Below are 26,658 nucleotides of genomic sequence, written 5' to 3'. Positions count from 1 at the left end.
ATTGAGAGCTCTGGAGGGTTGCGACAAGGGAACAGGGCCTTCTCAGTGGTGGCTCCCTGTTTGTGGAATGCTCTCCCCAGGGAGGCTCACATGGCACCAAAATTAGGCTCCACCAGGCAAAGCATTCCTCTTCTCCCAGGCCTTTGGCTGATTGAACAATTGATGCCCTTTAAAATGTGTCTGTCGGGGTTATTTTATTAGTAGTAGTATTATGTTAGGTATTTTGTGTTTTTGTGTTGCAAACTGCCCTTTGAATGAAGGGCAATATATCAATTTTAATAATAATAATAATGAGCTTGTGTGCACACTTGCAAAGAGAACATGAGGGTTTCTAGGGTGAGGTCTCTGTTTGCATATATGCACACATATAACACAATGCCGTTCCCCTCCACGTCAAATAAATAAATACAGAACATTGTTTTTAAATACTTATGTATGTTTTATTTAATTTATTATTATTACTAGAAAGGTATAACTGTTTGGTTATCCCTGGGATAACAAATGCCAGAAGAAACTGTTCCCTTACTCTACCCATACTCATCCGCGTGTGTGTGTGTACAATATCAGTCTCTCCGCTAAACAAAAATTAAAGGAAGTTTGCCAGCCCTTAAGAAAAAATCCAACATCCACAACTGGGCCTTGCCTTTATTAGGACCCAGCGAAGTGTCACAATAGGAAGCAAGCCTTCAAGTTTCCCAGAACTTTTCCTAAGTTGCAATGTTAAAAAGGAGGAGGAGGAGGTCTGGGTGAGCCCAGAAAAAAGCTGTCTTGATGTTGCGGCCACAGATATCTGATGTTGAGGAAGCAAACTTCTGCCTGCGTGCTGATGTGACTTCTCCTTCCTCTGCGCCCACTTGCAGCCCCCCTGCCCAGCCAGATCTGCTCTGGGTGGGGGGTGTCCCCCAGCCCCCAATGCACAGGAAGGGATTTAACAGCCTGAGAGAATGGGGCTTAGCAGGCTGGTGGGGTTGGGGTGTGTGTGTGTGTGTGGCTGCATTGCAAGGCGTGAACAGCATCATTTTTTACCCTGATCATTAGTGTGGCGTGTCCTTTACGATCGCTCCCTTGGGAAGTGCAATTTGGACTGCTGAGTCGCTGGCAAATTCATCATTTTTTGTCCCGCTGGGGACGGTGATGATGATGGCGGTGATGATGCGACGCCTGCCTTTTTGCATCCTGCCAAACCTTCGCTAAGAAGCCTTTTGAAAGCTCACATTCCCGCAGCTGGCGGGCAGGAAATAATCAGAGCGCATCAGCTCTCTGGCCTGGGGGATTGCGCCAGGCTCTGACTCTCCTCAGTCTGGAAAGCTGTTTGGTCTAAGAGCGCATCAGAGGGCAGGGTTAGGTCAAAGGGCGGGGAGGGGGGAGGGAAAACCCACCCACCTCTGTTTATCGCTGGCAGCCAGCTTCCTGCGCTGTAGGGAAAGAGGCCACTGGGTGTAACGTTCATTCGGTCAAGGAAGTGCTTGAAAAGCCCCTCTGTGCGCCTGCTGCAATAGTAGTTGCGCAGAAGAGAATTTTGGCAAAGCGCAGCTTCTCTCGTCGGCGTCTGGGAGCAACGGGACAAACTGCGCTGGCCAAAATCCTTCCTTCGGTCCAACTGTTGGCGTCTCTGCTCATCTACGAGCGACTGCTTTGTTCCACTCCATCCTGCTATTTTCGCTTCTCTCGATCGCACCCGCCTACACTCGCAACTGAGAGGCCTGGCGCGCCATCTGGGCGAGGAAGCCATTTGTTGTGCAAGAACCACCTCCATTTGGCTAAAAAATAAATAAAAAGGCATCCACTTGATTTTGATTTCTGGGACGGCTGAAGTCCCTGAATTGTTCTTCCTCGGGATAATAGAATCATAGAAATGTAGGGTTGCAAGAGATCCTAAAGGGTCATCTAGTTGAACCCCGTGCAATGGGGGGAAAATATCCTCCAAAGAATCATCTGTTTCTGGGAAGCCCTGGCTCCCCCTCCTCAGCCGGACACTGGAGCTGGCGACCTTTGTGCCTGGCATTGTTTACCATCTGAACCTGCAGAGAAGTCCCTTGGTGCCGGCTCTCCTAACAGTTTCCTCCGTTTCAGCGAGTGGAAGGGACTGAGGTGGGCAATGGATCTGAGTAGCTACTGGTGGGTGCTGCCGGTTTCTCAGCCGAGCGCATTTCATGGTGCCAGGAGATTGGAACAGCCCTTGCCAGGTTTTGACTCCGACCAGTCCGATGTGCTAAGCTTCTGTGCTTTCCCCCCAAAAAACGCCTGGAAGAGGGGTCATTTCAAACACCCCGGGAGGCAGGAAAAGGTCTGCTTCATCCGTAACAGAAAGGGGTCGGTGTGCTTGGCTCCTCTCTCCTTTGGCACCAGGGTCTGCGGAGCCCCCTCTGTCCTGGGGACCAGCTGCCTTTTCCCAGGTGGGAGCAGGGCTCTGATGTCCTCTTCGTCAGTAAAAGGCGATGCTCCATACTTGCGCTCAAGTCTCCGGTGGATCTGTCAACGAGAAAAAGGGGCAAGGGTGGTGAGTGCTCCTCCCAAAGGAACCGGGGCCAGCAAACAACAGAGTAGTAAAACAATACCAATAAAAAAATAAAATAAAAACCTATTTAAAAACAGGACAGTTCGCAAGAGTTCCTTTGCCATTCCGGCCGCAGATGCATGTCTCGCAAAGAAGAGGGCAGCGAGGATGCTTGCAATTACACCATGAAAGCATAGAATTAGCCTTTCAAAAAAGCCCAGCAAGTTACTGGCCCTTATGACTACGAAGGTAATATCCGAACACATGCAAATTAATCCCTGGCGTTGTATAGGTGACCACCAGGGAACCCCATCTGTGCCACCCTGACAGAAGAAAGGTGGGGTACAAAGGCAAGCAGTCCAGCTCTGAGGGCCTTCTGGTGGTTCCCTCACTGCAAGAAGTGAAGCTACAGGGAAACAGGCAGAGGGCCTTCTCAGTGGTGGCACCCTCCCTGTGGAACGCCCTCCCTTCAGATTCAGGTAGGTAGCCAAGTTGGTCTGATGCAGTAGAAATATATATAAAAATAAAAAAAATTGTCTAGTAGGACCATAGAGACCAACTAAGTCTAAGACCAACATCCCTTCAGATGTCAAGGAAATAAACAACTATCTGACTTTAGGCAGCCCTGTATAAAGAATTTTTAAATTTTTAAATGTTTGATGTTTTATTATGTTTTGATATTTTGATGGAAGCTGCCCAGAGCGGCTGGGGCAGCCCAGTCAGATGGGCAGAATGTGAATTATAAAATTATTATTGCTATTATTATTGACAATAAATAAGCAGACTCATCAGTCATGGCTCTATAATAAAAGCTGGAAGAATGACAACATCGACAACGGCCACCAACATTGCAGAGACTGAGAGGCGAGGGCTTTGCGAAATGACAAGTCAGAGATATGACAACATCATGCAAACTTTGTAAACAAGCGTGAACCGGACCGCTGTCCACCCCTGTGATCTGTCTTTTTCTGTCTCCAGCACACAAGACAAAAAGCAGATGATTGCAAGCATCCTATTTCCGTCTCCCGCTCAGAATCCTTTATTTCAAATATGCCCTTCCCAGCATAAGGCTGTCCTTGCCCGTTCAGCAGGATGCAGGCCGGTGGCACAGCACCTAGAATCATAGAATCATAGAATTGTAAACAAGCGTGAACCGGACCGCTGTCCACCCCTGTGATCTGTCTTTTTCTGTCTCCAGCACACAAGACAAAAAGCAGATGATTGCAAGCATCCTATTTCCGTCTCCCGCTCAGAATCCTTTATTTCAAATATGCCCTTCCCAGCATAAGGCTGTCCTTGCCCGTTCAGCAGGATGCAGGCCGGTGGCACAGCACCTGCTTGGCACACACAAGGTTTCAGGTTCAAATCCCCGGCATGAAGGACAGAGACACCACCTGAGTGCCCAGGGAGCCAGTCGGCTGGATGGAGCAATGATCTGACCTGGTATGAAGCAGGTTCCTATGTCTTAAGGGAAGGGTCGCAGTGCAGAGGTAGAACACCTGGTAGCTTTGCATGCAGAAGGTGCCAGGTTAAATCTCTGGCAGTATGTTCAGATTCACCTGGGAGAAACCCCTGAGCTGGACTCCTTGAGCCTCACTCAAATGCTGCGCTCTGTACAGTGGTACCTTGATTTCTGAACAGCTTAGTTCAAGAGCAACTTGGAACCTGAACGCTGCAAAACTGGAAGTTGGTGTTCTGGTTTCCGAACATTTTTTCAGAAGCCGAGTGTGCTGTGTTTCCTGTTGCACTGCTAATTTGCGTCGCCCCATTCTAATTCAAGCCATCTGTTTCTGATTGAAGTGCTCTAAGGTGATATTTGGAGCTTATATTTGGTGCTTTTGTTTTTGCTATTTATTTAGCGTTGTTTTGTTTTTAGGCTTTTTCAGTTCAGCTACTTATTGATTGATTGAGTGACTGCAGAAATGGATAAAAGCCCCCCATCCAAACAATGACTATCATCAGTGCAGGTAAGGAAAAAATGGTAATTTTAATTTTTATCATCTACCATATTGTTTTATTTATTTTATGGTACAGTACACTGGTTATTGCTTTCATTTTATGGATGAATGGTCTCGTTAGATAGTAAATTTCATGTTAAATTGCTGTTTTTGGGGTTGTTTTTAAAAGTTTGGAACGGATTAATCAGTTCTGCTTTACTTTCTTGGTTTTGGAACGCTTTGGAACAGATATCCAGAATGGATTAAGTTTGAGAACCAAGGTACCACTGTATTCTCATCCCTCCCATCACCGCCACCTGCCAATCAGCACAGACAGCACCAAGTCAGATGCGCTAAGAGCTTGACGAGGCAACAGGAAAACTGCATCTGAAGGATTGATGGCATGACTGGACCACCCTTCATTCTATAAGATCCCAGGGTTTGTGCAAATGACAGGTGCTAAACCATCAAAATATAAAGATTAACACAGCATCCAGATGTTAAATCATCTCTGGCTATGCCCAAACCCTTCACAGGCACACCACATCACATGTGTCTCCTGCTCTCACCTTCTTCACAGACCGGCTGCCCCCGTACTCCTCCAGCTGCTGACGGAAACCGGGGTTGGGGTTGGCGACTGGCCGGGCTGCCTTGACGGCCTCCAGGGCATCGTGCCAGTTCAGCTGTGTCACGGCCATGACGTACGCGAGGACGATGGTGGTGCTGCGGGAGATCCCTGCGAGGCTGGAGGCAGACGGAGAAGCCATCAGAAAGCTCTGCCTCCCCTCCTGGCCTGTCGCAAGGCCCTCTGCCTGCATTCCTACCCACCAACAATGCGAAGCCACGCTTGGGACCTTCTCGTGGGGTTGTTATTGGGGGACAACCAGCCTCCTGGAACCAACATGCTTAAGTCTGATCAGTGCATGAAGGGGTTAAAGCCATAGAGTCAGGTGTCCTGCCAGGCTTAGCTAGGTCACTCCCCCTATCCTTGGGAGGAAAGTAATCAAGCCTATTGTTCCCTTTACAGTCTACCTGAGAAGCTCAGCGTGTGAAGAGGCTAAGCTGGTTGCTGCAGCTCAGCCGCGTGTCTCTTACAAGCCACCCTAACAAGCCACTGTAACAAAGCCAAGTTTTTTCACCTGTGTTTTCTGACTGCTGTGTGGGAAAGCACATGAATCTGACCTTTGGAGAGTTTGTAAGTAAACCGTTTCTAACTTACCAAACGTCTAGTCTTTTCCTACGATGGGGGAAGAGGGGACTGTCTTGGAAGTCACATATTTTAATGGTCTGACAGCCTAGATTTCCACACTTTACTTGCTGCATGATTTGTGATTTTAAATCTCTGCTGGGGTTCTCTGGTCAAAGAGTACTTCCCTAAAGCCTGGATCTTGGCGTCCAGGATTTTTAAACCTATTTTTCCTTGCCAACCAAAAATTATGGAGCATGAACCTCACTTCTAGAAAAGCCCTGGACCTCAAGGCAGCACTAGAGGATCCCTGGCCGGGATATGGCTCAGTGTGACAGGAAGGCAAATGGTGAGGGACACCCTTTCTGAAGAACATAGGAAGAGACCCAGAGGGACAGAAAGGGGGGGCAGGGAAACAGAAGGGCAAGGACCTGTACATGTGCTGCAGGGGGGGGGGGGCAAGACAGAATGGCTCTGTTACCTGCCCCCCCCCCCAGCAGCCTTCATCCTCCTGGTGCCTTCCAGGTGAGCAAAAACATCAATTTTGCTTTCTCATCTTTTGGGGCAAGTTACATCCCCACATTTCCATATCGGTTTGTACGGTGGACGCTCGGGTTGTGAACATGATCCATGCGGGATGCACGTTCGCAACCCGCAGCATGTGCAGCCTGCAGCGCCGCATCTGCGCACGCATGTGTTGCGATTCAGCGCGCATGCGCAAAGCGCAATTTAGCGCATCTGCGCATGCGCGACCACTGAAACCCAGAAGTAACCCGTTCCAGCACTTCCGGGTTTCGGCGGGTCCGTAACCCAAAAAAACACAACCTGAAGCATCTCCAACCTGAGGTATGACTGTAATTCTTTCTTTAATTTTTTTTTTTTTAAATCCTCATGGAAATTATCCAGCGTTCTAATGCAAATTCTTCTAATATGCAGTTTTTAAATGCAATTTTCCCCAACATGCATTTTTTTTTTTTTTGCAAATAAAATTTCTCCAATATGCATTCTTGTATTATATTTTTTCACTAATATATGCAGTTATATGCACAATTTACTGTATGTGCAATTTTAGTACACATTGCTGAAATGTGCAAAATCTGGAGAAGTGTCCATTTCAAAGGATGACTATTATTCCCATTTGCCAAACGTTTCAAAAAGTGCAGAAAGTGCTGAGTTGGACTCCAACTCCCATCAGCCCCAGTGCCCAGGGATGATGGGAGTTGTAGTCCAGCAACATCTGGCAGATCATAGTAGGCTGTGCAGGCGTCCTGTTTCTCCCAGGGACCCACCAGGTGCCCCCCCCCCCGCCAGAAAGCCCACAACAGCCGAGTGAAACAACCCTAAAAAAAGGTCAACATACCAGTGAACAAGGCAGTTCCCACCATGCAGGCGACAGGAATGGATGAAATGGATGCATTTCTTGAAGTGCTTCTTGCTGGAAGGACGAAAACAAAGCCAAAACAGGTTTCAATGCCAGGGTACCAGATTTCAAGAGCAGACTCTGTACAAGCTTAGCCCCAAAAGACCATGGGATGGAATAGAATTAGAGACTTGTCCCCATGGACCATCTAGTCCAACTTCCAGCAGTGCAGAAATAACTCTGACTGGTTCTCAAAAGTTTAAGCTATGGTTTTCCCAGTAGTGATGAATGGAAGTGAGAGCTGGACCATCAAGAAGGCCGTTCGCCGAAGAATGGATGCTTTTGAATTCTGGTGCTGGAGGAGACTCTTGAGAGTCCCATGGACTGCAAGAAGATCCAACCGATCCATTCTGAAGGAAATCAGCCCTGTGTGCTCACTGGAAGGACAGATCCTGAAGCTGAGGCTCCAAGAGAAGAAAAGACTCCCTGAAAAAGACTCTGATGTTGGGAAAGATTGGGGGCACAAGGAGAAGGGGACGACAGAGGACAAGATGGTGGGACAGTGTTCTCGAAGCTACGAACATGAGTCTGACCAAACTGCGGGAGGCTGTGGAAGACAGGAGTGCCTGGCGTGCTCTGGTCCATGGGGTCACGACAAGCCGGACACGACTAAACGACTAAACAACTAAACAACAAGCTCTCAAAAAATAACTCTTACTATGCCCCATTACCCCACGTGGAACTTCTTCTCTGCCCCTCTCCTTCCCTCAAGGTTTGGATCTGAAGCCTTTCAGCTTGAAGCTGCACTTTCAGTCATAATAGAACCAAAACTTCCTGACCTGGTTTTGGCTTCTTGCGCAAATTCAAAAGTTGCAGAACTGGAGTGAAGCGATACCGTCGAGATCTTCCTCCAGGCCATAGGATTATATAAGTGATCGTGTTTACTGGGACTCTGCATGTGGCTGAGCGACAGGTCTGCGGTGTGTTACATGCTCGTTCCTCAATGGACCAGTTTCAGTTTTGCAATTGATGGCGGAGGAGAGAACACAAGCCTGGCCGCGATTGTGCAAAACATGTGGCAGACCCTAACCCAGGTTCCCAACATCTCTGACTTCTGTCTCGTCAGGATTCAGTTTCAGTTTATTCATTCGTTTGCTCAACAGTGGTGCCCTCCCTGAGGAACACCCTCCCATCAGATGTCAAGGAAATAAGTAACTATACAACTTTTAGAAGAGATCTGTTTAGGGAGGTTTTTAAATGTCTGATGTTCTATTATGTTTTACATGTGCTGGACACTGCCCAGAGTGGCTGGGACAACTCAGCCAGGTGGGTGGAGTATAAATAGTAACATTATTATTATTATTATTATTATTATTATTATTATTATTATTACTTACATGTTGGCCTCTGGTGTGTCTGGCAGAGCAATGCGGAGGTAGATGATTCCCTAGAAAAACAAGCACCCAATGACTGAGATGAGGCTCCCAGGAGGAAAGGCAGCAGTTCAAGAGGTGCAGCGCCTGCCATAAAGTCCTGGGTTCAATCCCCCCAGGCATCTCCAGGTAGGACTGGGAAGGTCCCCTCCCTGAAAGTCTGGGGAGCTGCTGCCAGTCCGTGCAGACAATACTGACCTGAATAGACCAATGAGTTGACTCATTAAAAGACAGTTTCCTAGGTTCCCTTGCACCTGGGCTGAGGTCAGGAGGAATTCCAAACATTTTCTTTCTATCTCGCTGTGCGGAGCAGGTGGTGATCTAAGGCGGGCTAAACTTTGGGTCTTTTGCATTGCACCCCAGATCTCCTTCTGCCCAATTTAACTGTTCTTCCTTTTTTCTTATAAGGCTGATTGGGAGTGGCCATAGATCCATGGCAGAGGAACACAGAAGCAGCAGAAGTTGAGTTATACAAAGTCAGATCATTGGTCCACTTGACTCTATATTGTCTACACTGACTGGCAGAAGCTCTCTAGGATTTCTCCCCCCCCCTTTCTTAATTATTAATTTTATTAGTATTCTCCACACAACAACAGCAACAACAATATGAAAAATAACAATGCACAAAAACAAGCATACAAAAATATATATCCAAATCTTACAAAATGATAATATAAACACTAAAAGAAAAACAAACCTTGACTTCCACCAATCCCACAGCACCTCCTTTACCTCTCATTGTGTCTTCCTGTTTTCCTTATCGTCTCTATCCTAGCATCTAGCTATAAATCCCTCTTTCTTATCCTTTCACTTCACAAGGTTATTCCAGACACAGCCAGATTTCTGCCCTCGAACCTTGGCTTTTAAGGTATTCCTTTACGCACTCCCGTTCCTTTTTCACTTCACTTTTGGGTTTTTGTCTTATTATATCTGTCAATTTGGCTAATTCTAAATATTCTGAACGCTTACATAACCACTCGCCCCTAGTGGCTAGCTGATTCCCTTTCCAATACTTAAACAAACCAGGATTCTTGCTGCAGACGTCGCGTATAAGAAAAATTTAGTTTTATCTTTTGGAATATCATCATTTAAAATTCCTAAGAGGATTTCAGACAGGGAATCTGTCTGGAGATTCCGGCGATTGAATTTGGGCCCTTTCTGCTTTCAAGGCAGAAGCATTAGCACCATGGTATAACTCCAGCCCTAGCAAGTGTATTGAGCCTGGGTAAAAGGAGACTGAGAGGAGATATGATAGCCATCTGCAAATATCTGAAGGGCTGTCACATGCAAGAGGGAACAAGCTTGTTTTCTGCTCTCGAGGTTAAAACCTAGACCAAAGGATTCATGTTACATGAAAGGAGATTCCAGCTAAACAGCAGGAAGAACTTTCTGATGGTAAGAGCTGCTCAACAGTGGGACTGTCTCCCTCAGGAGGTTGTGGGCTCTCTTTCCTTGAAATGCAGATTAAAACTCACACCAACATTCTAAACTGTAAAGGTAAAGGTAAATTGTACCCCTGACCATTAGGTCCAGTCACGGAGGACTCTGGGGTTGCACACTCATCTTGCTCTATAGGCCAAGGGAGCCGGCGTTTGTCCATAGACAGCTTCCGGGTCATGTGGCCAGTATGACTAAGCCGCGTCTGGCGAACCAGAGCAGCGCACGGAAACGCCATTTCCCTTCCCGCAGGAGCGGTACCTATTTATCTACTTGCACTTTGATGTGCTTTCGAACTGCTAGGTTGGCAGGAGCAGGGACCGAGCAACGGGAGCTCACCCCGTCGCGGGGATTTGAACCGCCAACCTTCTGATCGACATGTCCTAGGCTCTGTGGTTTAGACCACAGCGCCACCCACACCCCAGATTCTAAGCTTTAAAGATAAAGGGACCCCTGACCATTAGGTCCTGTCATAGCCGACTCTGAGGTTGCGGCGCTCATCTCACTTTATTGGCCGAGGGAGCCGGTGTACAGCTTCTGGGTCATGTCGCCAGCATGACAAAGCCACTTCTGGCGAACCAGAGCAGTGCACGGAAACACCGTTTACCTTCCCGCCAGAGCGGTACCTAATTATCTACTTGCACTTTGATGTGCTTTTGAACTGCCGACCTTCTGATCGGCAAGCCCTAGGCTCTGTGGTTTAGACCACAGCGCCACCCGCGTCCCAAATTCTAAACTTTAGGCTTGTCTAAATAAGAATGTTTTTAGCAGGTGCCAAAAAGAGTACAGGGAACGTGCCTGCTTGATCTCAATAGTGTGCTCCCATACAGCTCCCATGGAATGTGGGTGGCGCTGTGGGTTAAACCACAGAGCCTAGGACTTGCCAATCAGAAGGTCGGCGGTTCGAATCCCCGCAACGGGGTGAGCTCCCGTTGCTCAGTCCCTGCTCCTGCCAACCTAGTAGTTCGAAAGCACATCAAAGTGCAAGTAGATAAATAGATACCACTCCGGCGGGAAGGTAAATGGCGTTTGCATGCGCTGCTCTGGTTCACCAGAAGCGGCTTCATCATGCTGGCTCCCTCGGCCAATAAAGCGAGATGAGCGCCGCAACCCCAGAGTCGTCCGCAACTGGACCTAATGGCCAGAGGTCTCTTTACCTTTATACAGCTCCCAAAGGAGGAGGAATTTCCAGCGGATTGGGACCCAAGGATTAGATCTGTCTGCTGCTTTACCACCCCCAGTGATGTCCAAAATCCACTGTCGGAGGCCACTGCCTCGCATTGTCTCAGAGTAGCGCACTGAAACCCCCTCCCTGCCTCCAATAAAAACCCAACTCACTCATACCGGAATATATGGCTGTGCGGATTCATGGATGGAGACGATGTGGGTGATATTGTGCCTGCTCAGCTGGTCGAAGTCTTTGGCATCTAGGAGAAAGAGGAGGAGGAACACAGTGCGATTGTTTCAGACATCCTTATTTATTACCCAAGCAACTTATGGATGTTCATGCACAAACTGCTGATTGCCTGGCAAACCAGAATATGCAGAATCGCATGCTGAAATCATGTGCCCTCGCTTCAGTGCCAGACGACAGCAAAAGAACAAATGCTCAGTCTAACAAATTCTTGGATCCTGAAACAAGGAGAACATTCATTGCAACCTCTAAACCCGTTCATGCTCAGGGACGATGTGAGCTGCAGTCCAGCAACACCTGAGGGATAGCACAGTCTGTAGAGCATGAGATTCTTCATCTCAGGGTCGTGGGTTTGAGCCCCACGTTGGGCAAAGGATTCCTGAATTGCAGTGGGTTGGACTAGATGACCCTCAGGGTCCCTTCCAACTGGAAGTCCAAATATCCCCACACCTCCTCTTGACAATGGCCATCTAATGCTTTTGCCAGAAATAATGACTCAGAGCATTAACATGCAGTTATGTTTAAGCAGGCCTCCAAGTGGGCGCCATTGCCATTCTAAGAGAACAAGGGAGATATTCACAGTGAAGACCAGCACCTCTTTTTCTAGAAAAATAGCACTGTGTTTAAGGGCTTATCCAAACTTTGCTTTCCTCCACTCTTTCCAGGAATGGTCTGAACACTCTTTTTTTGGCTCCGGAACTTTCCCCACAAAAACCTGCTCTTTAAAGCCCAATTGGTGCAAACAAAAGTCCATGGAAAACCTGAACTGACGTTTGCTCCGATGCAGCTTTAAAGAGCGGGTTCTGTGGGGAAATTTCAGGGGAAAGCTTTGACACGGAGCATTAAAAAGCACAGACATCTGCTGGAAAGAGCAAAACCTAAGTTCGGATAAGCCCTAACATGAGAAAATAAGGATACTGAAAAGCTGGAAGGTGGGCAGAGAAGGGTGACCAAGATGACCAAGGAAAATAAGCCTTAGGAGGAACGGTTGAGGGAGCTGGGTATGTTTAGTCTGCAGAAGAGAATCACAGAATCATAGAATTGCAAGGGACCCTCAAGGGTCCTGTAGTCTAACCCCTGCAACACAGGAATCTCATCTAAAGCATCCATGACGGTTGGCCATCTGAAGACCGAGAGCTGATATGATAGACATCTTCAGATATCTGAAAGGCTATTGCATGGAAGATGGAGAAAGCTTGTTTTTCTGCTGCTCTAAAGGGGAGGACCTGAACCAATGGATTCAAAGGACAAGCAAGGAGATTCTGAAAGGTGCATATTGTATTCTGCTAGAATGGGAAACAAAAGATGAGGAGGTGAAGTCGGTCATGATCAAAGATATGGGCACAAGATATGGGACATAATATATGGAGAATAGATTTAAAATTTACAAACTGTTCTCTTCTGAAAGAAAATTATGTGAAAGTGATGTATAGATGGTATATAACATCAGTACAGATTGCAAGAATGTATAAAACCAGATCAAACGTATGCTGGAAGTGTAAAGAAAAAGACAGGACCTTTTACCGTATGTGGTGGGAATTTAGAGAAATTAAAAAAAAGGGAAATGATATATAATGAGTTGAAGAAAATGTTTAAATTAACATTTGTAAAAAAACCAGAAGCATTTTTGTTAGGGATTGTAGGAAAAGACCTGCCAAGGAAAATATAGAATTTATTTATGTATGCGACAATGGCGGCTAGAGTCTTGATAGCACAAGGATGGAAGTAGAAGGAAATACCAAAAAAGAACAGTGGCAAGAGAAATTGATGAACTATGCAGAACTGGCGAAATTGACATGCAAATTGCGAGATAAGGACAACTGTGACTTTAAAGAAGAATGGGAACTTTTTACAAGCTACTTAAAAAAACCCCCAAAATGAATTGGACTCCTTGGCAGGTTTTGAATAAACATACACAAATTTATTGATTGTTAACATACTAGGCAGATAATTTAAGGTTCTTTACAATTTCACAATATGCAGAGAATAACATGTGTTGAAAAATCAGAGAGGAAAGTCTTGGGGGGGGGAGGGAGGGTTTATCCTGGGGTTGCGGAAGGGGGAAAAGGGGGGGAAACAATGAAGATGATATGTTTTGATAATTTGTTACATTGAAATTCTTAATAAAAATTATTTTTTTTAAAAAAAAAAAGGACAAGGAAGGAGATTCCAACTAAACATCAGGAAGAACTTTCTGATGGAAAGAGCTATTTGACAGTGGAACGGACTCTCTCAGAAGGTGACAGAGGCTTTGAAGCAGAGGTTGGGTGGCCCTCTGTCAGAGAGCGAGCTCTTCAGCTGAGATTCCTGCATTGAAGGGGGTTGGACTAGATGACCACAGGGGAACCCCTTCCAATGCTACAGTTCCAGGAATCGATAAGGGAACAGGCAGTCGAGCACAGTCCTTGGGAGCCATGTGGCTTACAGGTTTTGAACTAACTCACCCAAGGACCCACACCTGCCTGCCTGCCTGCGCATTCCCAGGTAGCTGCTTTGGAACGAGTTCCTTTTCACAACACAAACAGGAAAATGCAACTTTCTCCAGAAGTTCCTGGAATTCCAAATGGGCAAGTGAAACGCTCAGGTCTTGAAATGCTCAGGTCTCATTACATAAGTTGGAGTTCTTGTTATTAAATATACCAAGAGAAAAAGAGCACACCAAGAACTCAGACTGTTTTACAATTTATGTTAATTTAGAATTTAAATGTATTTTCATGTAATATTTGATACTTCCAGCGGATGAAGGTGAATACATCGAAACGGCCCTGTCCTGGCTTCTGATCTGTAATTGACTTCTGACTTCTGCTCAATGATTGAAACTAAGACCTTCACATCAAACCTATGGACCAATATGAAGTTACTGGTTTCTGATCCATAATTGGATATACATATCCTTATGAGTTTGAGTTTGTATCTCTGTTTGAGTTTGTAATCGCTATTTGCGTTTGCAATCCTTGTCAGAATGTATACTTTTGAACGGATTAGTTTTTGTTACAATTGACTGTTGATTTGCGAGTAGGGACCACTCCCACTATTGAAACTTATAGAGTGGCACCTCAGGTTACATACGCTTCAGGTTACATACACTTCAGGGTACAGACTCCGCTAATCCAGAAATAGTTCTTCAGGTTAAGAACTTTGCTTCAGGATGAGAACAGAAATTGTGCTCTGGCGGCACGGCAGCAGCAGGAGGCCACATTAGCTAAAGTGGTGCTTCAGGTTAAGAACAGTTTCAGGTTCAGAACGGACCTCCGGAATGAATTAAGTACTTAACCTGAGGTACCACTGTATTGGACTGAGTTCCTGGTGCGATCTTTTCTCCAGGTTTCGTTACAGGCAGGGTAGGAGCAAAGTGGCAATATTCCAGGCCTCCTTTTCCTCCCCGTCCTCCATGACACACACACTTGACATTCCTTCCGAAGCAAATGCTGAACCCAGCAGATCGTGAAACCAGTGAAAAAAAGACAGTCACGGAGCCAAGAAATTACACAAAACCAAAATAATTTCCGTGAAAATCCCTGAAACGAGAAGTAATCGACTACAGAATTCAATTAAATAAAAAAAACCAAAAAATTTAAGGAAAAGTTAACCTAGAATTAATGAGATGCCGGCTACAAAACTCGTTTAACTAAACTAATCAGTTTCCTCAAAAGGAAATAAGGAAATTATAAACCTTAAATGATTTTAAGTGATATCAAACTCAAGAGCAGGGCTGAAATGCTTCCTTGAGTTTACAAAAAAGGTATAAAAGCCTCAATGACAAGTTTTAAACATAGCCTTATTTAAGAGAACCAAAATGAAGATCATGGCAACTGGTCCCATCACCTCCTGGCAAATAGAAGGGGAAGAAATGGAGGCAGTGAGAGATTTTACTTTCTTGGGCTCCATGATCATTGCAGATGGTGACAGCAGCCACGAAATTAAAAGACGCCTGCTTCTTGCGAGAAAAGCAATGACAAACCTAGACAGCATCCTAAAAAGCAGAGACATCACCTTGCCTCAACAAAGATCCGTATAGTAAAAGCTATGGTTTTCCCAGTAGTGATGTATGGAAGTGAAAGCTGGACCATAAAGAAGGCTGACCGCCGAAGAATTTATGCTTTTGAATTATGGTTCTGGAGGAGACTCTTGAGAGTCCCATGGACTGCAAGAAGATCAAACCTCTCCATTCTGAAGGAAATCAGCCCTGAGGGCTCACTGGAAGGACAGATCCTGAAGCTGAGGCTCCAAGACTTTGGCCACCTCATGAGAAGAGAAGACTCCCTGGAAAAGACCCTGATGTTGGGAAAGATGGAGGGCACAAGGAGAAGGGAACGACAGAGGACGAGATGGTTGGACAGTGTTCTCGAAGCTACCAGCATGAGTTTGACCAAACTGCGGGAGGCAGTGGAAGACAGGAGTGCCTGGCGTGCTCTGGTCCAGGGGGTCATGAAGAGTCGGACACGACTAAACGACTAAACAACAACAGGCAGTGATAATAAGAAATTGAGGTTTCAAGTTTCAAACAATCTCAAAAACAGGGCAGAAGCTCAAAAACAGGGCTGAAGTGCTCCTGACTGCTGACGGATCAGTCTTTAACATTAGCAGATTGTGAAAGGCTGGGCAGGCAGGTTGCAGCAACTGTTGCTTCTGCTACTGCTGGGGCGGAGGTCATTTTTCGGTTTGGGGGCCACATCTCCTCCCAGGCAGCTTCCTGGGGGCAACCACATCCAAGGGGTGGGAGGGGCCATGGGGGAAGTGAGCGGGGGCAGCAGGCAACAGCAGGTGGGACCCTAAGTTACAATCCAGCCTTGCCAAAAGGGCTCTGTACCAAATCCCTTCTCTCCAACACCCGGGAAGCCTTATTAAAGTCTTGGAGGATGGATTCAAGCCAAGCAAAAGCACCCAATTTTTTTTATATGCGATAACTGCAGCAAGGATATTGTTAGCCCAAAGTTGGAAGCAAGAAGGAATGCCAATTAAATAAGAGTGGCAAGAGAAATTGATGAACGATGCTGAGATGGCGAGATTCACCGGGAAAATTTGGAACCGGCAGCACCAGACTTTCCTAAAGGAATGGAAGAAGTTTTGTAGATGCAGTGGTACCTCGGGTTACAGACGCTTCAGGTTACAGACTCGGCTAACCCAGAAATAGTACCTCGGGTTAAGAACTTTGCTTCAGGATGAGAACAGAAATCGTGCTCCGGCGGCAGCGGGAGGCCCCATTAGCTAAAGTGGTGCTTCAGGTTAAGAACAGTTTCAGGTTAAGAACGGACCTCCAGAACGAATTAAGTACTTAACCTGAGGTACCACTGTATTTGGAAAGCAATTGCAATCAATTGACATCGCTTGTAGGGTTAAAATAAGTTTTGTAAGGAGTAATATAGAAATTATTGTGAAAAGAATTAAGTTTAGGTATTAAGATTTGGATTTATGGCAATAACTGTAGTAACAAAATGCATAATTAGAAAGGATTTTAGAAAACCACCAGTTGAGGCTGAAGGAAGTCTTAGGCTGTGATAGTCAAAGATTTTGGAATGATGTTTAAAAGGATGATATGCTGGAAAATATGTGGAAAAACCAATAGAAAATTATTATATATATTTTAAGAAAGTACCCAAGGGAGGTACTGAACAGGGCCAGGAAAGTCCTCGCCTGGCAGAGAGGCCTGTGGGCATTTGGCCCACAGACTCAAGACTCCCTACCCCTGTACCACAGAATCAGAAAATCACAGAGTTGAAAGGGACACCGGGGGATCATCTAGTCCAACCCCCTGCAATGCAGGAATATGCAGCTCTCCCTTACGAGGATCGAACCTGCAACCTTGGCGGTATGAGCACCCTAACCAATGGAGCCATCTGTCATGGAGGCTTTAGCTGAGATTCCTACATTGCCGGGGGTTGGACTAGATGACCCGCGGGGTCCCTTCCAGCTCAAAATTCCATGATTCTATTACCTGTCTAACATTTTACTCAGCAGTTTTTCCTGCTGACACGCTGAAGAAAACACCAATCCAGAATAAGGATTTGCTTCTCTCCCAGCTGCCCCAGCATGTTTCAAAGGTCAGGACAACAGGCAGAGATGCAAATGGCGAAGTCTTACTTTAGTAGAAATATTATAAGGAGTTAAGTATAAATAAATAAGGTTTTGATGGTAAGATAAGGTTAAAATGAATTAAGATAATTAAATGACAGAAAGCAGTGAAAGATGGAAAGGATTTGCTGATATAGTTAATAACTGGAATACAAAAAAGGGAGGTGTGAGGAGGTCGAGGAAATAAGTTAATGAAAGATAAGGATAAATATTTGATGTGTTTTTAATTGTTTTTGTTTTTATGTATTGTGTGTTTTTTTGTTCTTTTTATGTATTGACTCTTTTTTCTTTTTTTCACTTTTTTCTTTTTTTCTTTTGCTTATTTTCTGTAACTTTTAAACTTCTAATAAATATTATTTTTTTTAAAAAAAGGAAATGGCGAAGTCTTCCCTGCCCTGAAAATGCAGCCACAGGGAAAGGCCTCTCTGGGCCTGCCAGGCATTGACTGGGCTAAGACAGGCACAGGATCCCCGCCAAGGTTCACAGCAGAATCCAAAAGAAACACAGGCCTCTATTATTCCTCCCAGGATCTGCAGCATGCCCATTTCTCAGACGACTCACCTATGAAGTTGCCGAGGAAAAGCCCAGGGAGAATCTGTTGGACACAAAAAGAAAAGTCACTGTCAGTTGCAGCAGCTCTGCAGGATTTCTGGCAGGAGTTTCTCCCAACCCTTCCTGGAGGGGGTTGAACCTGAGAGCTTCTGCTTGCAAGGGAAGTGGCTCTGAGTGCACACCATAAACATTTATTGATTTAAATACTTTTATTTTGCTTTAAACAGATACACATAAATATAGACAACCAAAATGACAAAAGAAAATTCCTTAATAGTAATAATAATAATAATAATGAAAAAAGCTTTAAAAAACTACACAAAATATCAAAGTACATGGCATAAAGCATAAGCCATTATGGAAAAGGAAAAAAGAAAAAGGAAAGAAGAAGAAGGATGGGGGAAAAAGGAAAGGAAAAGGAAAAGGGGGGGGAAGGAGGGGAATAAGGGGGGGAATAAGATGAGCCAAAACACAGGAAGACTCATCTCTTGTACCATAAACATTTGAAGCACATGACTTCCCCTATAGACTCCTGGGGGCAATAGTTTGTTAAGGGTGCTGGGAACTGTAGCTCTGTGATGGGTAAATTACAGTGCCCATAGGCAAAGTGGAGCGATGCAAACACAGAACAACTTCTTCTTCTTTATATTCTTTTTGTTTCTTTTCATGGTACAGAGGCTCTCCCCAGGCTGCTGGAGGTTTCTCTGAATTCTGACTAGGGTTGCCAGACCTTTGGGTCCGACCTGAAGTTCAGGTTAACCTGGCCCTCTCCAGGTGGCAGGTGGAGGACTTGAACATCCGTGTCAGCAAGTGTGCTTTTAATTTAAAAAGAAACTTATTAACTTTGCGTGCAACTTTGAAGCTTTAGCCTAGCAGGAGCTGGCTGCAAAATATATGATAGACACTTGGGGGGGGGGGTGTCCTGCGTTCCTCCCCTCCCCTTTCCCAATTAACTTCCGTCTCCAGGGGCCACCCCCGTGACATCGCCAGGATCCGCCCTTAAGTCTCAGGTTTGAGCCCTGAAATTTCAGTGCCTCGGATGCGCTGTATGTGGCAACTCTGACAACATTCAGGCTCTGTGGGGCTTCATTCAGCGAGTGAGTGCCCTGAAACATAAGCACACATGACTCTTTCTTTTCCTTTCTCTGTGGTTCAATGGCACCTGATCTCTCCAGGGCTGATGGTTTCACACATCTCTGCATAGCTGTCAACTTACAGATTTGAAAATGAGGGACCAGCAGCCTCGAAAATAAGGGATCAACAGCCCAAATAAGGGATTTGCATAGCACAGGTATGTTCAACTTCTGAGCCCCTCCGAGCCAAAGACAGAAAGCCCAGCCAGCAGCCAAACGAAGCCTCAAGCGGTGGTTCCCACAGCACAGCAACCCGGCAAAGGGGATGCAGCAAGGAAAACCACCGTCACCTCTCCGCTGGGAAGCGCTGAGCAAAGGCGAGTCACCAGGCAACGCGGCTGATTTGATCGGCACAAAGCATGCAAGCTCTACCCCCCCAGTTGTTCTTAGACTCCTTATTGGGTGAGCAACGCAGCCAAGCAACACAGTTGGAGCCTCCCTCCTCCCTCGCCGGCAGGGAGAGAGGGAGGGAGAGGAGCTGCTTCCTTTGAAACCCGGGAAATTTAAGGGACATCATCAATAAGGGACAGCAGCGGGGATAAGGGAGTTTCTCGCCAAATAAGGGACGGTTGACAGCTATGCATCTCTGTTTGCTGTGCTGCCAAAGTGCTGAACGGAGATTTTAGGAAAGCTGCAGGGCCTGGCAAGCTCTTAGGAGGTGTGCGGGGTTGAAAGATCTGAGAAATTGGGAGCCTCCTATCGGCTCCGCTGGAATAATTCTGATTTCCTGGTGTTTGCTGGGTTTGGCCAACGCCCCTTTGCAAACCTGCCACAGTTGCTACCTCCATCACCATTGACCACAGACCAAGACCACCATTGATGGGCAGCAAACGCCGAAGCACCCTGGAGGGTCCTTTGCAAGCTCTGGATGGCCCTTTGACGTCCCAATTTAAGGACGTCAAAGCACAAAGTAACTTGACATTGTGACACCAGGTGGTTGGTAAAGGAGCAGCCTCACCCACCTTTCAAATCAGGTCCAGGAGGATAGCATCTAGCTTACAGAAATTGTTTCCCACCCCTGCACTACAGCATACAAAATAGGCACCATGTGCCCCCTATTCTGTAAGCTCCAGCACCTCTTTGAAGACGAGAGTCATCCATAACACCATCTATTCCTCTTGGGAATGTGTGCCCAATAATGGCATTAAGGGGAAATGAATAGGGAAACCTCAAAGCTATATTGGTTTCATACCTGCCCGCGGACAGTCTTGCCAGAGTGGTGCATGCTCTGGTTATCTCCCGCTTGGACTACTGCCATGCGCTCTATGTGGGGCTACCTTCGAAGCTGACCCGGAAACTACAACTAATCCAGAATACAGCAGATAGACTGGTGACTGGGGGCGGCCACTGAGACCATATAACACCGGTCTTGAAAGACCTACACTGGCTCCCAGTATGTTTCCGAGCACAATTCAAAGTGTTGGTGCCAACCTTTAAAGCCCTAAACGGCCTAGGTCCAGTATACCTGAAGGAGCGTCTCTACCCGCATCGTTCTGCCCTGACACTGAGGTCCAGCGCTGAGGGCCTTCTGGCGGTTCCCTCACTGCGAGAAGCAAAGCTACAGGAAACCAGGCAGAGGGCCTTCTCAGTAGTGGCACCCGCCCTGTGGAACACCCTCCCAGCAGATGTCAAAGGAAAAAACAACTACCAGGCTTTTAGAAGACATCTGAAGGCAGCCAGCCCTATTTAGGAAAGATTTTAATGTTTAATAGACTATTGTATTTTAATATTCTGTTGGAAGCCGTCCAGAGTGGGTGGGGAAACATAGCCAGATGGGAGGGGTATAAATAAATTATTATTATTATTATTATTCCCGTTCTCAATGAATCCTGGGAGGAAGGGCTGTGGAATCACCCCACTAAGGCTCCTTGTGGGATGGCAGCTTCCTGGAGAGTAGGAAGGCATATCCGTTGAACCAGTTTAGTTCTGTAACGGAGGCAGAATTCTGTCGCATTCTCAAGACAGAGATGGTTGTCAAGCTGGGTGGTTGGGCGTTAAGGTGGTTGCCTGCTTTAGACAGAAGCACAAAAAACAACCTCTGCACATTGGGAGTGCTCTTTGACCTCTCCTTGCTGTTGGATTCCCAGGGGGACATAAGAAGAGCCCGCAGGATCAGGCCAATGGCCCATCTAGTCCAGCATCCTGTTCTCACGGTGGCTGGCTGAGCAGTTGGCTGTGGCATGCAGGATTCGGACCCAAGAGCAGCTCTCTGCTCCTGCAGTTTCCAGCAGCTGGCATTCAGAGGCATTGCTGGCCAGCAGCCATCAACAGCCCCCTCCTCCCTGAAGGAAACAGTGGCCAAAGACACCTGGTGAGCAGTTTGGGCTTGTGAGCTGCCTGAAACCTTTCCTTTCAAGCCACATCCTTGCTACCGTCACCTGTGCACTAGTAACTTTGTACCAGTAGAGCAGTTGCTGGTCCCGGCCCTACCATTGGACAATGTGAGGGCATCACAGCTGCAGCCCCTAGCATCCGCCCCCCAAGCCCCCTGGCCATTGTCCTCTGTGGGGGACAGAGCTGTGCAGGCGACACAACCTACTGTGCCCTCCCCCAAACTAACGTGTGAACAGGCACTATTAGAGCCACCACCTAAGACCACGTACCTACGGGACCGCCTCTCCCGGTATACCCCGCGGAGGACCTTAATGTCCACAAATGACAACATTTTGGAGGTCCCAGATCACAAGGTGGTTAGATTGGTCTCAACTAGGGCCAGGGCCTTTTCGGCTGTGGCCCCGATCTGGTGGAACGCTCTGTCACAAGAGACTAGGGCCCTGCGGGACTTGACATCTTTCCGCAGGGCCTGCAAGACAGAGCTGTTCCGCCTGGCCTTTGGTTTGGCTCAGTCTGACCCTTATGTTTCCCTCCCCTTATGGTTTTGATCTATGGGCTACTTTTAAAATGAGACTGCATTTTAAACTGCATTTTAGCCTGTATTTTAAATTGGTCCCCCCCCCATTATGTTTTTACTGTAATTTTACTGGTGTTAGCCGCCCTGAGCCCAGCTCTGGCCTGGGAGGGCTGGGTATAAATAAAACGTATTATTATTTATTTTTTATTATTATGTTTAAGAAATTAATTCTGCCTACACTTTGGAACTACCTGCCTCATGACACCAAACAGGCACCTACTCTGCACTCTTTCCAGTGCGTGATGAAAACATTCTTGCTTAGCTAAGCCTACGGAGACATGAAGGTGTATGTTTTAATCTACTTTTAGTTTATTGCTGTTTTTATCTTTTGACTGTTTCTGCTGATACGTTTATTGTTTCATTCTCTTTGTGAATCGCTTTGAGGGTTTCCCCCTCTAATCACGCGGTGGGAGAGAGCTGCACCATCGCTAGGTGTGTCAATTTCAAAGATCCAACTGCTAGTCCAGCTGGCATCTGTGTCTGCTGTGGGGAGGAGTGACCATTTTGTCCTCCCTCTCAAGTGGCCAAAATGTCTGGGTCCCACCCTGCGGGCTGGGGTGTGTCCCTTAAATCAGAGGAGGTTCATTGTGGCAATAATAATAATAATAATAATATGCCGCTCATCTGACTGGGTGACCCCTGTCACTTTGGGTGGCTTCCAATAAATTAAAAGCTTTGTGAAACATCTCTGGGACGTGGAGCTGGTGGCCCTATGGATATTGCTGAACTCTTATCATCCCTGACAGGGGCTGGTAAGAGATAGACCCCAGCCATACTTGTTTATTCCGTTTCCCAAGATTTATAAACCCCTTACGTACAAAATCTCAAAGTGGTTTACAAAAATAATAAAATTATCTGTTTGAAAATCACAGTTAAAAACAACTATTTAAAACATTCAAGTAAGTAAATAAATACTTGGGCAGCCCTTGTTTCCTCCCCCCCGGCTTGAAACAAACCCTCTTTCTCAGCCTTGCCCCCCAGGCTGGTGCCCTCTGGAGCCTAGAACCCCCATCAGGCCTTGCCAGCCACAAAGGTACACTCCGTAGCAGCTTTGCCCAATCGCATTCACAGATAAAGTTTCCTCTACACATCATTAGTCATACCTTGTTCATGCCATTGCCCATGGTCCAACGCACACTCTAGGCAGATAGCAGAAGTTGTCCTGGTGTGTGTGTGTGATTCTCTTCCACAAAATCCCCAGCAATAGGTATGGAGCAGGGGGCGAGGTTTTTCTCTCGCTAGGCCTGCCTCCCTTCACTTCTTAGGACCAGGCAGGAGGTGGAAAGGATCTCTCCAAGGTGGCTGTTCTGCTTGCCCCTTGGGGAGCCGATAAATCGGCTGCAGACCTGCTGCAAACGCCCGGCCTCTTTCTCCTGTTCCGGAGAAAGCTCCTTTCCTCCAAGATGGCAAAGACGCTACTCCTGGAAATGCCCTTTTCCTGGCCGCCTCCTGTGGCTGGCACACTGACAGTAGAGGATAAACTCCACCTCTTTCGTAATCGTGGGGGTGTGTGTGTGTGTGTGCCAAGGGCAGGCGGTGCTGCTGCTGCTGCTGCTGCGGCTCCACCGCCGGGACAAAGCTCCAGTGTTCAGAGAGAACAAAACCTTTAGTCTTCCTGGCTCGGTGACAAGCCAGGGCTGTTGGGGCATGCAGGGGAGATGCGCCTCCCTGCCTCGGAAGAACGGTGCGCAATTACGCAGCAGCCGGCCACTCAGTTCCCGGGACATCCCTGCAAAAACAACAACAACGCTTTCTGGGGAGCTGTCCCAGCAGCACACAGGCCTCTGGATCGTGGGTGAACATGGCAGGCCTCCTCTAGTGTAATGTTGCGCAGTAAGGCAGGCAGAAGGCTGCTTGGGATCTACAACTCGAAATCTGTTGATTCACTCCAGCAGCAGAGAGTGTGGGAGGCCGGCAGAATGCAATGTTCCCGGCGCGGAATGTACGAGCGCAGGGCCGCCTGCCTGCCTGCCGCAGATCGAGTTACATGTCCCTTTACGAAAATAGAGTCGGCAAAGCACGAGGCCACCTTAGCTGGGCGGAGAGAGAGACCTCTCCGGAGCGATCGCCGGGGTTTCCTATTGGTTTAGGAGGAGGAACAGCAGCAACGGAGTAAAATGGGATCGCGTGTGGCTGGCTCTGCCTTTATTTTTATTTTTTTAATTCCATCTTTATTAATTTAAAATACATTTATGAAAAACAGACGTACATACAAGTAAACGAACATACAATCAAACAAATAACAGAAAAATCAAACCACCACACTATAAGATATAAGAAGATTAATATAATTATCATCATATACACTCCTGGTATTGAACACAATTATAAAATTTATAGGGGGAAAATTAAAACTGACTTCCAATTAATCTCACTGTACTTTATCCATTACTTTATACCGCACAGTTACATATTTCTTATATAGTTTATTTTTACCTCCCTACAAACTTATATTTATACAATACAGGGATCAGTCTAATTCTGCCAAGATGTTTCCTTTTATTCCATAGTTTTCTAAATATTCTTTAAAGATTCTCCCATCCTTATAGGCTGGCTGGCTCTGCCTTTAAAGCTGCAGAACGACACCATCCTCACGAATTGTATTGATGGGAGCGAGTAAGCGTATCAGAAGAGCCTGTTGCCCCAAAGTTAGCTCAGGTGGTTAGAGGGTGGTGCTGATAATGCCAAGGTCCAGGGTTCAGTTCCTATGCGGGCCACCTGCATATTCCTACCTTGCAGGGGGTTGGACTGGATGACCCTCCGGGTCCCTTCCAACTCTACAACTCTGTGATTCTATTCTCACAGTGGTTGAAACCAGATGTCCTCAAATGGGAAGCCTGCAGACAGGACCGGAGTGCAACAGCAGCATAATGCTGCTGTCCATTATGTCCATAAGTCCAGTGTCCAGTCCAAGGGAAGTGATAGCATCACTCCATTCAGCCATGGTCAGACCACACAGGGAGCCCTGCGTCCAGTTCGGTGCAAATCCACAATCTGCTCTGGTTTGTGGACAAGCTGAAAGTTTGGGTATCTGAAGATGACAGGGTGTGGCTTCTCCTGTGCCCTAACCCAGAAATCTTGTTCTTGCTGACCTGGTGTTTACCTGGGTGCCTCCCTTGGCAATTGCCTCACCAAGGAGCTATGCAAGGAGCCAACATCTTCACTGTCAGAGGCCCTGGAGACCGGTTCTTGCCCTTGTCTGGCTGCCTGACCCAGCCAAGCCTCATCCGTTCCTGCTTTTCCAGCTTTGTTGTTCCTCTAACCCTAACCCTAACCCTAACCCTAACCCTAACCCTAACCCTAACCCTAACCCATCTTTTGGTTTCTAGGTTTCCTTGATCATCCCTGGCACACAAAGGCTAAAAACCCCAGTGGTTCACTTGGAAGGCCTTGCCGAGTCAAAACTTTTTTTAAAAAAAATAATTTTATAAGTTGTGTGCCCTTGTTTCTCAGTCTGATCCTTTTACATGGTTTTGTACGTTTTGTGGTATTTTATGCATTGTGATTTGTTGTTATTTTTATTGATTATAGATTAACAATTCTTATTGTAATTGATAAGTGTTTAACTGTTATCTGCTGGTGTTTAATTTTACTGTTTACTATTGGGTTCTAATGGATTATTGCTTTATTTGATATAAATTGTTTATTTTAAAATTATTGTGACTTTTTATATTGGATTAGATGGTTACTATTAATGTGTGAAGTTTTATCCCCTCTATTCAAGATTGGATCCAAAAGCTCACAGAATATGCTGAATTAGATGGTTTATCAGAAAAAATAAAGAATAAATCAAAACAGGAATTTGTTTCTAAATGGGAGGTTTTTAAAGAATACCTGAAAAATAAATATAGTAGTTTAAATTCTGTTGCAGCGTTCGAGGAACTTCAGTAATAGTTGTAAGGTAGATATACGAAATTAGATTTAATGAGAATAAGTTTAATTATGAAAAAAAATGTGTATTGGCAATAAGTAATATGAATTTGAAATATGGAATAGACGGGAGGTTGGGTCTTTAGTGTTAAGACCAATAGATGTTTTATTGTTTGCTAAGAATATTATGTGTCTATGGTTATTTTTGTAATTTGTGTATAATTTGGTATTTGTGTTTTTTGTTTGTTTGTTTTTCTTGTTGTAAAAATAAAAAACTTCAAATAAAAAAAATTAATGTGTAAAATTTTTATTTTTTTATGTGTGTTCGAAGCTGCCCAGATGCGTGGGATATAATAATAATAATAATAATAATAATAATAATAATAATTACATCAGTCATGAACTTCCATCTCCAATATGCAGCTGACAATACTGACCTACCTTACAGGGCTCTTTTAAGGAGTTGCCAAGGTTGTGGTTGTCAGCGCTTGTGGGTTTTCAGATACTTGGCGCACAAGCATCCAAATTTAGCTCTCCTGAACTTTTCCTCATAGCTCAGTCGGTAGAGCAGGAGACTCATAACCTCAGGGTTCTGGACTCGAGCCCCATGCTGGGCAAAAGATTCTTGCATTTCAGTGGGTTGGACCAGTGGCGTAGCATGGGGGGTGCAGGGGGGCCGGCCGCACCGGGCGCAACATCTGGGGGTTAGGGTTAGGGGGCGCAAATCCACGGATTAGGGGGCGCAAATTACTTGCCTTGCCCCAGGTGCTGACAACCCATGCTACGCCACTGGGTTGGACTAGATGACCTGTCCTCTCTGCAATTCTAAGTGCAACCTGACACTCTGCCTGTTTAC

The 26,658-nt window shown here is 46.2% G+C and overlaps 1 protein-coding gene across 1 annotated transcript; it reads right to left on the bottom strand.

Annotated features, from left to right (window-relative positions):
• Positions 1–415: 415 nt before the first annotated feature.
• Positions 416–23,570, bottom strand: DUSP15 (dual specificity phosphatase 15). The gene is made up of 7 exons (XM_083447689.1): positions 23,036–23,570; positions 17,898–17,931; positions 11,195–11,277; positions 8,378–8,427; positions 6,981–7,055; positions 5,004–5,178; positions 416–2,472 (listed from the first exon to the last, which is right to left on the bottom strand). Exons 1-7 carry the CDS (start codon positions 23,054–23,056, stop codon positions 2,257–2,259), a joined length of 654 nt encoding a protein of 217 aa, XP_083303815.1. The 5' UTR covers positions 23,057–23,570; the 3' UTR covers positions 416–2,256.
• Positions 23,571–26,658: the final 3,088 nt, after the last annotated feature.

Source organism: Podarcis tiliguerta (assembly GCF_965153285.1).
Source record: "Podarcis tiliguerta genome assembly, chromosome: 6".
Taxonomy (NCBI): Eukaryota; Metazoa; Chordata; class Lepidosauria; order Squamata; family Lacertidae; genus Podarcis; species Podarcis tiliguerta.
This window is presented reverse-complemented; position numbering and strand designations above follow the sequence as displayed.